The 13,225-nt window shown below is 38.4% G+C and overlaps 3 protein-coding genes across 3 annotated transcripts; 2 read left to right on the forward strand and 1 right to left on the reverse strand.

Moving 5' to 3' along the window:
- The first annotated feature begins 2,998 nt into the window (after positions 1-2,998).
- On the forward strand, positions 2,999-4,620 carry LOC133837761 (uncharacterized). The gene is made up of 4 exons (XM_062268622.1): positions 2,999-3,120; positions 3,470-3,833; positions 3,890-4,461; positions 4,492-4,620. Exons 1-3 carry the CDS (start codon positions 2,999-3,001, stop codon positions 4,373-4,375), a joined length of 972 nt encoding a protein of 323 aa, XP_062124606.1. The 3' UTR covers positions 4,376-4,461; positions 4,492-4,620.
- Positions 4,621-7,946: 3,326 nt separating this feature from the next.
- Positions 7,947-8,559, reverse strand: LOC133844987 (uncharacterized). The gene is made up of 2 exons (XM_062279288.1): positions 8,487-8,559; positions 7,947-8,427 (listed from the first exon to the last, which is right to left on the reverse strand). The coding sequence occupies exon 2, from the start codon at positions 8,331-8,333 to the stop codon at positions 7,962-7,964; it is 372 nt and encodes a 123-aa protein (XP_062135272.1). The 5' UTR covers positions 8,334-8,427; positions 8,487-8,559; the 3' UTR covers positions 7,947-7,961.
- A 144-nt stretch (positions 8,560-8,703) lies between these two features.
- Positions 8,704-12,225, forward strand: LOC133837769 (uncharacterized). The gene is given in 6 exon segments (XM_062268631.1): positions 8,704-8,719; positions 11,003-11,080; positions 11,083-11,597; positions 11,600-11,726; positions 11,729-11,994; positions 12,025-12,225. Coding segments are annotated over 6 exon segments (1,203 nt in total).
- The last annotated feature ends 1,000 nt before the right edge of the window (positions 12,226-13,225 follow it).

Consider the following 13,225-nt stretch of genomic DNA (forward strand, 5'->3'; position numbering starts at 1 on the left):
AAAAAAAAACGGATAACAAGCCTAATTTTAAAGCTAGAGTTACGAATTTTGGTATATACAATAACTACTATAGTAGTTATGATTCCTGAAAATTTGCGATCAGATAAAAATTGTGGAAGTTATTAAAGAAATACTTTTGTATGGGCAAAAACGCCTACTTACTAGGGGTCTGAGTTGCTTTGGCCGACAATCTGGTACATTGTGCCGTCTATGGTATATTTTGAATGCGGTACTACATCGATATACCACATATACCACTTGGTATATTTTAGTTTAGTATTATTTAGTTATTAGTATTTTCGGTATATTTTGAAAATTATACCGCAATATTTTGCCTTTATTAAAAATGGGTAGCGGGTATGTCACAGTCGAGCACACTCGACTGTAACTTTCTTACTTGTTTTGTATTAACTTAGTAAACGTAAAAGTAATAATTCTAATGGAAAATTGTTGAGGCATACTCGTGGATACAACAAAAAAATTAAATAATTCTGATTTTGGTACATTTATATTAATCAATCTAGTACATTATCATCACCAACAAAATTCATCATTCATTCGTCACTCATCTTCGTCATGGTACCACGCAGAGTTGCCAGAGTCGCTTTTTTCCCGTCAAAACTGCCTTTTTTTCAAATGCCATTTGCTTGAAAAAATTGCAAAAAGCGGGCAGCGGGAATTCTGGCTTTTGTTTTACTTAAATGCTTTTTTTTTAGATTTTTTTTTTATTTGCCCAAAATTATGGAACAATATTTGCTGTAGCTGTTCTGTCGATGCTTGTCAACATTTTTAGTGATAAATCGATTGTATAGTATTGTATGGCAATATCAAAGTTCACGCCAATTCTTATCGTAGCGTCACTAAAGGCAAAAGGACGACACGGATGACAGTTACTGCAAATGTAAAATCACCGCAAAACTCTCTGATTTGCGCGCCCATGTTTTGACCAAAAAGCATAAAAGTGCTAGGGGCGGCTTTATGCAAACAAACCAAATAGATTTTGTAACTTTGACGGTCAAGACGATGGAGCAAGAAGCAGTGCTATGTCTTTTTGTGGCCGAGCATACATTGTTGGCTCAATTGTATCATTTAGGAAACCTAGTTCGTTTTGAAAATACATTTTATTCTAAATCATGCATTTATAGTTATGGCTTGCACAGACTTGACAAATGCTGATATAGATATACCTTCCTAATAAATTCCTAAAAATGATAGGAACTGGATGAACATATGACAATAAAAATGAGGAGAATGAGGATAGTTTTAATGAAATTCTCCAAATATTGTGAATATTAGAGCAGCTGCTGTACAAATTCTATACATATGTTTCAATATAACCGATTTCGTGTGCTCACCCTGTGACTGTCAGAAAAATAAAGAGAATCCAATGAATTGAAAAATAAGCTTTCTTGGCAAACGAGAATATCACTACATAAGCTTGTCAAATAATATAACGGAAATAATAAAGCAAAAATTGTGTAATTATATATATAAAATAATCAAATACAATTGCATATTTATTATTATTTAGCCGTCTATCTGGGTGGGTATCCCAGATGATTCATAGCAAATCCACCTTCCACCTTGTAGGCTTACAAAAACAGCAAATTATAAAACAATACAAATGAAATCTTAAGAACTATCCAGTTAATCAGAATTTCTATTTTTTTTTAATCAATGGTTCAAGTTGTAGCAGAAAGTCAAGTTGACGATTTGACAAAAATAATTTATATGTCGTAATCGCAACTAAAATAAGTAAGAGAAATATTTCACTGGTAGAACCCATTGTTGAAAGTAGTATTTATTTCCAAGTCAAAAAATATTTTTCGCTGGCGGTGCTCGCTGCCTAGTTTGTTGTCCAATTCAATTTCTGGATAAAGGAGAAGACTGTGGTTCCACGTGGTATTCGGGATACTCTTATCGGCTTATCGCTAGTCTGTATTTTCGGATTAAAACTTGCGTTCTTGACTCTTCGAAGGGCACTTTGTTTGTGAGGTCTTGAAATTATACAGCTTTGAGCAATAGTATAAAATTGTTGCCCTCAGTACATAAGAATTTATATATAGCTCTTTCGATATAGGCAGCACCATATTCATATGAATAATGCTACTTTCCTATTATTGGAAATATTTGGGTTATTTCCTTCAAAACCGATAAGATTTTTCTGTATAAAAATAAAGATTTTTGAGTTGTCAAGCTGTTAAGTTCTCATGGTTATTTCCTTCAAAACCGAAAAGATTTTTTCTATATAAAAGATTTTTGAGTTGTCAAGCTGTTAAGTTCTCATGAACTTTCCTATGATGAAATTGTTTATTTGTATTCGGTTCATGTTTTACTGTCGGAATAGGATCTTACATCTAATTTTCTCCAAATAGCTTTTATCTTTCATGTCATTCCAGTTTGCACCCGAACCTCATTTTGCTATCACCCTATTTTGTACCCGTTAGCAGTTTTAGTCGTAGCTAATTATTTCTTCCATGACTAATACTTTTCTGATCAATAATATATATATTATACTTAATGGGGTCGAAGATGTTTCCTTCATTTCTTCAAAAATCTTCCATATATATTGTTAAGCAAAGCAAAAAAAGATCCGACGGTCTTAATAGTTGTCCGATAAAGAAAGTTTTGATGTAATTTTATACATTTAATACGAAAAGTTTTGGATATCTTTAAATATGGTATACATTTAACTAAGAATTTTGTGAGAAGTTCTGGAATTATATTTAAATTGTTTATCTTGAATAGTTTTTTTTTAATTAACGAATCTTATGTTTTAGGAGAAAGGCTGCTCCAGCTTGCTGTCGACCTTATGGACTTGACTTTTAACACTTCCCCGTCTTGAGGGTCCTTTAATGCCTTTTGTCGTCTTGCTCGCCCGACGGCGTCTGTAGTCGGTGCCATAGGAGGCCATGCAGTAGCAGGGCTTCCAGCTGGGACGTCGCTGCAGCTGGCTCTGCTCATGCGGAGACCGCTCCGTGGTCCAAACGGGCACGTAATGGGTCCAAGTTTCTGCACCCGTATCGACAATCACATGCACGCCGTGTATCTTCGGCCGATGGCCACTGTTTCCACTTGCATTGCTTCCGCTTCCACCTCCACCAAAAATTATATAAATTGGTTCAGTTTTTAGTTTGCGTACGAATTTGTTTATTTTTGCAATTATCAGAACAGAAAACAAAACAGAAAAAAAACCAAAACCATTCTTAGCTCTAATTAAAGTGGTAATCTGGAGCTGTAAGAATAAGAATAAGCTTTGTTATTTTTAAAATTGTTTCAGTTTATGTTTTTTTTTCACATATGTATATGGTACGAGTATAACAATTGGCAGCGGCATCATTTATAGCATTTCACTGTTAGATTCTGTGCACTGTTGTATAATGAAGGTTGCATTCTGTTCAAAATAAAAGTTGCGAATGTCTATTACTTAACATGCATGTATATTATGTATATCCCCCCAACTCTTTAGCAACTACGATGCCCATCAGGAGGCAATCGATACTGCCCGCCGCAACGCCTACGGCTCCAGTGGCTACTTGGCACTAGGCAACTTGGAGAGCTCCTACGATTCCGTGGGTGCCGTCGAGGGAGTGGAGAGCAGCAGCAGCAGCTTGGGCGGTGGTTCTGCGTTTGGATCCAAAAATGCTGCCTCATTTGGTGCCAACAGCGGTGCTGGATTCGGGGCTAGCAATCAGGCTTCCTTTGGCTCCAACAGCGCTTTCTCCTCCAACTCTGCCTTCCAGACCAGCCACAGTGCCAACTTCAATGCAGCCAGCTCGCACAACGTAGGCAGCAACGTAGAGTTCGCTGACGCCAACAATGCCGGCACTGAGGTCAACTTCGGAGGGGCCAATACCAACACTGTCAACTCGGAGTCGCTGCTCGCCAGCAATGTACAGGCACCGGTGGCCCTCACTTTGCCCTCATACTTGCACCACGAGCGCGTTGTCTCCAGTGCACCCCAACAGATTGTGTACACCGTGCCCGGTGGCTCGCAGCAGTACGTGCAACATGTAGAGCGCGTTGTAGAGCAGAAGCAGCCTTCGGTGCAGTACGTTCAGGTGGCGCAGCTGAGCATTACTATCAGCGCAAGGTCACAACCACCTCATCGACTCCCCAGATCGTGCAGCAGCCATCGGCCAGCTACACCTATGGCTCCAACACTGGTTCCAGCTTTGGTTCCAATGCTGCCTCCACTTTGGCTCCAATGCTGCCTCCGCTTTTGGCACGAACTCTGCCTCCAAGGTCAACCAGGGCTTCGGAACCAACTTTGGCAGCAACTTCGGTCAACGCTCAGGTGCTCAGACCCAGTGGACTTCGGGTCAAAATACTGGTGTCAACTTTGGCAGCGGTAGCTCTCAGCTGCATCAGTTGATCAACCAGGCTCAACTGACAGCCAGGCAACAGGCTGCTAGTGGCAGCTCCCATAGCAGTGGAGTCGGTCTGGCCAGTGCCAACCAGCTGCAGGTTGGTGGATCCAACGGCTTCAACTCCAACTACGGCTTCAACTCGGGCAGCTCCTTGAACTCCGCCAGCTCTCTGAATGCCGCCAGCGGTCTTAATGCGGGCGCCAGCGGCTCACTTTTGAGCGGTTCTTTGCTCAGCGGCTCCCTTCTGGGTGGTGACGAGCACCTACGTAAGGTGCAACCTGCCAACAGCCAACATTGTCCCCTGCCACAACTTTCACAGTAGTATCTAGTTTCAAACCCTCCGCATTGTAGACGGTTCAACAAAAAGCTAAACAATAAAATGAGTATCGAAGATATTTTTCCCTGTTCACTTCTAATTTTGAATATGACTTGTCCAGAAAGTACGTCTTCAAATACATAGAAGAATTATCAAGAATACGCCAAAAAAATTGAAATTTAAAATAGCGTTTGGCTGGATTATTTTGCTTAGCTTTCAGAGTGGATTACCGTAAGAAGATTGTGTTGATCCAATTAGTTCTGTGTATAGCGATCTAAAATCACTGCATATTTCTGGTAAGTTACAGGATAGACACGAATGATAAAAACACACTAGGATAAAAACTTGGAAGTTATTCAAGAAATAAATTTATATTTTTTGTTGATAATTTAGTATATTTTGCTCTTTATATGAGACGGTGTGCTTCTTTATCCAGTACTGTGAAAAAATTAGATAATTTATATAAAATTATAATTATAAGTATTTAAAAGAATAGCACCAAAAAAAACCATACTAACCGTATATACTATATGGAATTTTCCACCAACATTTTTCACAAACCATTTTCTCAGAGTATATGGAAAATTCTACTAACGACTTCAAGGAGAGAATGGAACTTGTCATATCGAATAACTGATTTTATTAATTATTGAATGGTTCGTACAATATTTTAAAAGAAACAAGTTTTAGTGAAAAGCGTTTTAAATATTGTAGCAGCGACTCCATCTTTCCTTACTGTCAATACACATTCTATGTCCGGTTGAAATTTCAACAAATGCTGTAGTTGACATTCTGCTATATACAGATCATATAATGAAAGCAGAACTAGCACAAATAAGAGGAACTATAGATGAAGTATTTGAATCGTGGCTTTCCGTCGTGGTATCAGTCATTGTTCGATAAAAAGATTTTTTTAATGCATACAATGAATACATAAGATTTTATATATATGTACATATGTACAAATGTAGCTCTGTTCATAAGGGAGCGGAAAATTTCCTATTACTGGGAATATTCGGGTTATTCACTTCAATAGTGTATAAATATAAAGATTTTTTAGTTGTGATAAGTTCTCATGAGTTTTTAATAATTTTATTTATATTACACATAGAATAAGCTTCGATACATATTTTCAGTCGGTAACGCTTTCCAATTCACTAACTCTAATCTTGAACGGCGGATCACGGAATTATCATATAATATTTGCCGAATTGAAATGTATGTAACAGGCAGATGAAGCTAAAATGTATATACCCAGTATACATAAGGTGGATGGTGGAACCTTGTGTCCAGAACAAATGTGCGTAACGGGCAGAAGGAGCCATCTCCGACCTTATAAAGTAAATACTCTTGATCAATGTTAACATGCAATACCGTCTGTCTATCTTTCTGTCCTTCCGTCTTTATGAACACCTACATATGTAGATCTTAGAGACTGTAAGGAAGATGGAACATACATACTATACAGTATTTATAGTTACTGAAAATCGCATTGCCATCGACTGCAGCTTTCTTACTTGTTTCTAATATCACTTGCTGATGTTGTATACAGATAAAGTTGTCTTCGAAAAGTAAGCTTAGTTTGAATGATACAGCTTCGATTAGTACACCCAATTATTACTATAGTCATTTGAATTCCTACAAAACCCGGTAAACCTCAGTTAATATTTCATACAAGGTTTTGAAATTAATGTTGTTTCTTAAGTAAATAATTGTGTAACGCGAAATTGGGCACTATTTGAGAAAATCGTTCACGATTGTGGAGACATTATTCTTGAGAATAACGGATTTTAATTGTAATTAGCATAAAATAATAAAAAATACACAGATTCTTACACCGAGCCGATCGATGTTTTCTTCCCCTGTTGACCACTAAAAATCAGGACTTTAGGGTTCTTATCTTCTTCTTGATATTGAGATTGTAATTTTCACAGAAGGAAATTTTCAAATGAAACAATTAGTTAAATAAACTGTAAACAGTACTAAGAACAATACATAATATTAATAGACAGATGAATATGCAATTGAGCACTATATAAGCTTGTCAAATAATACAACGGAAATAATAAAGCAAAAATTGTGTAATTTATATAATCAAATACAATTGCATATTTATTATAATTTAGCCATCTATCTGGGTGGGTATCGCAGATGATTCATTGCAAATTCACCTTCCACCTTGTAGGCTTACAAAAACAGCAAATTATAAAACAATACAAATGAAATCTTAAGTACTATCCAGTTAATCAGAATTTTAAGTTATTGTTTTAATAATTGGTTTAAGTTGTAGCAGAAAGTCAAATTGACGACTTGACAAAAATACTTGATATGCCATAATCGCAACTAAAATAAGTAAGAGAAATATTTCAATTGTGCCTTGACCAGTCGTAGAACCCATTGTTGAAAGTAGTATTTATTTCCAAGTCAAAAAATATTATTCGCTGGCGGTGCTCGCTGCCTAGTTTGTTGTCCAATTCAATTTCTGGATAAAGGAGAAGACTGTGGTTCCACGTGGTATTCGGGATACTCTTATCGGCTTATCGCTAGTCTGTATTTTCGGATTAAAACTTGTGTTGTTGACTCTTCGAAGGGCACTTTGTTTGTGAGGTCTTGAAATTATACAGCTTTGAGCAATAGTATACAATTGTTGCCCTCAGTACATAAGAATTTATATATAGCTATTTCGATATAGGCAGCGTCATATTCATATGAATAATGCTACTTTCCTATTATTGGAAATATTCGGGTTATTTCCTTCAAAACCGATAAGATTTTTTCTGTATAAAAGATTTTTGAGTTGTCAAGCTGTTAAGTTCTCATGAAATTTGATATGATGCAATTGTTTATTTGTATCTGGTTCATTTTTTACTGTCGGAATAGGATCTTACATCTAATTTTCTCCAAATAGCTTTTATCTTTCATGTCATTCCAGTTTGCACCCGAATTTTGCTGTCACACTATTTTATACCCGTTAGCAGTTTTAGCCATAGATAATTATTTCTTCCATGACTAATACTTTTCTGATAAAAAATATATATACTATATTATACTTAATCGAAGATGTTTCCTTAATTTTTTCAAAAATCTTTCATATATATTGTTAAGCAAAGCAAAAAAGATCCGACGGTCCTAATAGTTGTCCGATACAGTTCGAACAGTTTCGGATATCTATAAATATGTTATACATTCAACTAAGAATTTTGTGAGAAGTTCTGGAATTATATTTAAATTGTTTATCTTGAATAGTTTTTTTTTTAATTAACGAATCTTATGTTTTAGGAGAAAGGCTGCTCCAGCTTGCTGTCGACCTTATGGACTTGCCTTTGACAATTCCCGTCTTGAGGGTCCTTTAATGCCTTTTGTCGCCCGACGGCGTCTGTAGTCGGTGCCATAGGAGGCCATGCAGTAGCAGGGCTTCCAGCTGGGACGTCGCTGCAGCTGGCTCTGCTCATGCGGAGACCGCTCCGTGGTCCAAACGGGCACGTAATGGGTCCAAGTTTCGCCGTTGCGATAGATGCCGCCCACATCGGAGCTATCGCTGGTGTATACATGCTGGGGATAGTACTGGGGATAGTAGCCGTCTGAGCTAGATCTGGAGCCAGCTCGATTGCCGGCATCAAGGCCACGATGTTCAGTTGGGATTCCATTGCGCCTTGGGATCGTAGGGATCTCTGGACTGATGTTTTGAGTCACCTCTGCTGCTGCTGGCACGACCCTTAAAAATGGGCACACTGGCGTCCTCTGCGGGGCGAGGGAATGAGAAGTGAAAGTTAGCTGAAAGTGAGACCGTTTTCACTTACCTTTCACGCCGTCTCGCTGCTGAGCCGAACTCGTCTCATTTCCCTCCCACTCGGCAGTAATTTCAAACGTAATTTAATATATGAATATTTAGCTTTCTCTTTCAGTTTTTCACAGCAGGTAAGTTAAGAAATTTGTAATTTTCTCTGACCGTAGTCTGACGATCTTCTTTCGTTTCTTATATATTGTGTCGGTGTTTGTCGAGTAGACAGAAACGTGATGATTTTCATAGTCGGTAAGTGCCGTGCGGCAATATTGAAGAGATCATTTTGTATTTGACGAAATCGAAATTTCCAATTGGCAACATGGTACAAACCCACTAAATCACTTTACAAAATTCAATCAAATTTGACGTAATAAGAAGAATATACAAGTAATGTTATGCAACAGTACTTCATATGTATTCAAGCTTTCGGTTTCTACCAACAAAAATAAGAGAGACAATTTTACTCTTAGTTATTTCTTAATTTCCCGTATAATTTTGTTATTTTTGTTTCCGGTAGTAATATTTCAGAGAGCATTCACTTATAGATTAAATAATCCCTATATTCGACAGTAATTAAACTAATTTAACTGACTTATTCACGTATGTGAAATTTTCGGGCAAAAAATAACATGTAAGAAAGCTACAGTCGAGTGTACTCGACTGTGAGATACCCGCTACCCATTTTGAATTAAAGCAATATATTTTGCGGTATTATTCACAAAATATTCCGAATATACTGCAAAAATACTAAAAATATACCAAATGGTATGTGGTATATCGATATAGTACCGCATTCAAAATATACCATAGACGGAACAATATATCAGATTGTCAGCCAATGCAACTAAGACCCCTAGTAAGAATGCGTTTTTTTGATCGTAACCAAATTTTCAGGAATTATAACTACTATAGTTATTATTGTATATACCAAAACTAGCAACTTTAGCTTTAAAATAACTTTTGTAATTCGATTTTTTTGATTTGCGAGGGCGGAAGTGGGCGTGGCAAAAATTTGAAACAAACCTGATCTGCGTGCAAACCTAACAAATGCTGTCGAAAAATGATAGCTCTATCTCTTATAGTCTCTGAGATCTAGGTGTTCATACGGACAGACGGATAGACACACAGACGGACAGACGGACATGGCTAGATCGTCTCGGCTGTTGACGATCATCAAGAATATATATACTTTATAGGGTTGGAGATGCCTCCTTCTACCTGTTACATACATTTTCCGCCGGCACAAAGTTATAATACCTTTCTGCCTTTGGGTAGCGGTTATAAAAATTATAATTATTTAATAATTTCTGTTTTAATGGTCTAAGCTAAAAATTATTGCCCAAGACAAAACACCAAATATCATAATTTTTGAGGGAATTAACACACCGCTCAATAAGTTCCCGGCCTAAGAAGGAAAAACACATTAATTTCTAAAAAATGTATTTTAATTCATCAATATGGTTTCCATCTACGGCTATACAGTCAGTCCAGCGCTTTTCCAACCTTTCGATGCCATTTTTGTAGAAGGATGAACTTTTGCCCTTAGTATCGGCAATCACCTCCTCATTTGATAGATATATCTTGCCTTGGAGGTGCTTTTTGAGATCTGAAAAAAGCCAGTAGTCGCTGGGGGGCCAAATCTGGAGAGTAGGGTGGCTGCGGCAGTAGTTCGAACTTTAATTCGCTCAATTTAAGCATTGTTGCCATAGACTTGTGACACGGTGCATTATCCTGACGAAACTGCGGTTTCTTCTTTGCCATATGTGGACGTTCTTTCTTGATCGCTTGGCCCAGTCGATCTAGCAGCTTTATATATATTCGCTGTTAGTAGCAAACTTAAAAATAATTATTATTAAGACCAAATTTAGCATATCGATGATGTACTATTTTCACCCTATGTGTTGTGGGTATAAAAATAGTTATCACTAATCAGACTCTAAAAGTACTAGTGCTCGCTTGTCAAAAATTATATATGGGTATTTCTCTGTCATAAATTAAAACAATTTTACAAATAAGTGAAGGTGATTAATAAACATTTAGATTAGAACTATATTTAGAGATAAGATTGAATTTAGGGACTTGTTCTGTTTTATAAAAAAAAAAATGTAAAAATTCGTTCAAATTTTGGTTTGCGTTCTAATTTGTTTATTTTTGCATTTATCAGAACAGAAAACAAAACAGAACAAAAATTCGAAAACCATTCTTAGCGCTAATTAATGTACTAATCTAGATGAATAACCTTTTTTTTTTTTTAAAATTGTTTCAGCTTATGTTTTTTTTTTTTTTCACTGTAAAGATGGTCGCCAGAGACAAATCCGTCAGAGATTTACTCATATATAACAATTGTCAGCGGCATCATTCATAGCATTTCACTGTTAGATTCTTTGCACTGTTGTATAATGAAGGTTGCATTCTGTTCAAAATAAAAGTTGCGAATGTCCATTACTTAACATGCATGTATATTATGTATATCCCGTCAGAAGACAATCGATAATGCCCACCGCAACGCCTACGGCTCCAGTGGCGTTTGAGCTAGTGGCTCGAACAGCTTTGGAGCTGGCGGTACCGCTGAGCTGTCGCTTGGCGGCGGCGTTGGTGGCTCGTCACTAGGAACTTGGAGAGCTCCTACGATTCCGTGGGTGCCGTCGAGGGAGTGGAGAGCAGCAGCAGCAGCTTGGGCGGTGGTTCTGCGTTTGGATCCAAAAATGCTGCCTCATTTGGTGCCAACAGCGGTGCTGGATTCGGGGCTAGCAATCAGGCTTCCTTTGGCTCCAACAGCGCCTTCTCCTCCAACTCTGCCTTCCAGACCAGCCACAGTGCCAACTTCAATGCAGCCAGCTCGCACAACGTGGGCAGCAACGTAGAGTTCGCTGACGCCAACAATGCCGGCACTGAGGTCAACTTCGGAGGGGCCAATACCAACACTGTCAACTCGGAGTCGCTGCTCGCCAGCAATGTACAGGCACCGGTGGCCCTCACTTTGCCCTCATACTTGCACCACGAGCGCGTTGTCTCCAGTGCACCCCAACAGATTGTGTACACCGTGCCCGGTGGCTCGCAGCAGTACGTGCAACATGTAGAGCGCGTTGTAGAGCAGAAGCAGCCTTCGGTGCAGTACGTTCAGGTGGCGCAGCTGAGCATTACTATCAGCGCAAGGTCACAACCACCTCATCGACTCCCCAGATCGTGCAGCAGCCATCGGCCAGCTACACCTATGGCTCCAACACTGGTTCCAGCTTTGGTTCCAATGCTGCCTCCACTTTGGCTCCAATGCTGCCTCCGCTTTTGGCACGAACTCTGCCTCCAAGGTCAACCAGGGCTTCGGAACCAACTTTGGCAGCAACTTCGGTCAACGCTCAGGTGCTCAGACCCAGTGGACTTCGGGTCAAAATACTGGTGTCAACTTTGGCAGCGGTAGCTCTCAGCTGCATCAGTTGATCAACCAGGCTCAACTGACAGCCAGGCAACAGGCTGCTAGTGGCAGCTCCCATAGCAGTGGAGTCGGTCTGGCCAGTGCCAACCAGCTGCAGGTTGGTGGATCCAACGGCTTCAACTCCAACTACGGCTTCAACTCGGGCAGCTCCTTGAACTCCGCCAGCTCTCTGAATGCCGCCAGCGGTCTTAATGCGGGCGCCAGCGGCTCACTTTTGAGCGGTTCTTTGCTCAGCGGCTCCCTTCTGGGTGGTGACGAGCACCTACGTAAGGTGCAACCTGCCAACAGCCAACATTGTCCCCTGCCACAACTTTCACAGTAGTATCTAGTTTCAAACCCTCCGCATTGTAGACGGTTCAACAAAAAGCTAAACAATAAAATGAGTATCGAAGATATTTTTCCCTGTTCACTTCTAATTTTGAATATGACTTGTCCAGAAAGTACGTCTTCAAATACATAGAAGAATTATCAAGAATACGCCAAAAAAATTGAAATTTAAAATAGCGTTTGGCTGGATTATTTTGCTTAGCTTTCAGAGTGGATTACCGTAAGAAGATTGTGTTGATCCAATTAGTTCTGTGTATGGCGATCTAAAATCACTGCATATTTCTGGTAAGTTACAGGATAGACACGAATGATAAAAACGCAGTAGGATAAAAACTTGGAAGTTATTCAAGAAATAATTTTATATTTTTTGTTGATAATTTAGTATATTTTGCTCTCTATACGAGTGTGCTTCTTTATCCAGTACTGTGAAGAAATTAGATAATTTATATAAAATTATAATTATGAGTATTTAAAAAAATAGCACCAAAAAAAAACCATACTAACCGTATATAACATACTATTGTATATGGAATTTTCCACCAACATTTTTCACAAACCATTTTCTCAGAGTATATGGAAAACTCTACTAACGGCTTTAAGGAGAAAATGGAACTTGTCATTTCGAATAACTGATTTTATTAATTATTGAATGGTTCGTACAATATTTTAAAAGATACAAGTTTTAGTGAAAAGCGTTTTAAATATTGTAGCAGCGACTCCATCTTTCCTTACTGTCAATACACATTCTATGTCCGGTTGAAATTTCAACAAATGCTGTAGTTGACATCCTGCTATATACAGATCATATAATGAAAGCAGAACTAGCACAAATAATATTTGAACTATAGATGAAGTATTTGAATCGTGGCTTTCCGTCTTGGTATCAGTCATTGTTCGATAAAAAGATTTTTTTAATGCCGGTTAAGAAGAATGATAGAGTCCCTTGCAGTCTTCAAGATAGTCGTATCGGCTTATGGCTTGTTCGCTTTTTAGAT

This window comes from Drosophila sulfurigaster, chromosome 2L (genome assembly GCF_023558435.1).
Source record: "Drosophila sulfurigaster albostrigata strain 15112-1811.04 chromosome 2L, ASM2355843v2, whole genome shotgun sequence".
NCBI lineage: Eukaryota > Metazoa > Arthropoda > Insecta > Diptera > Drosophilidae > Drosophila > Drosophila sulfurigaster.

Excerpts from the sequence above, each read along its gene's own strand:
- LOC133837761 (XM_062268622.1), top strand. The coding sequence starts at position 2,999 with ATGGGTCCAAGTTTCTGCACCCGTATCGACAATCACATGCACGCCGTG. Across the intron at positions 3,121-3,469 it reads ACCAAAAATTATATAAATTG|CAACTACGATGCCCATCAGG; the intron begins GTTCAGTTTTTA and ends CCAACTCTTTAG. Across the intron at positions 3,834-3,889 it reads CCAACAATGCCGGCACTGAG|CAATGTACAGGCACCGGTGG; the intron begins GTCAACTTCGGA and ends GCTGCTCGCCAG.
- LOC133844987 (XM_062279288.1), bottom strand. The coding sequence starts at position 8,333 with ATGGAATCCCAACTGAACATCGTGGCCTTGATGCCGGCAATCGAGCTG.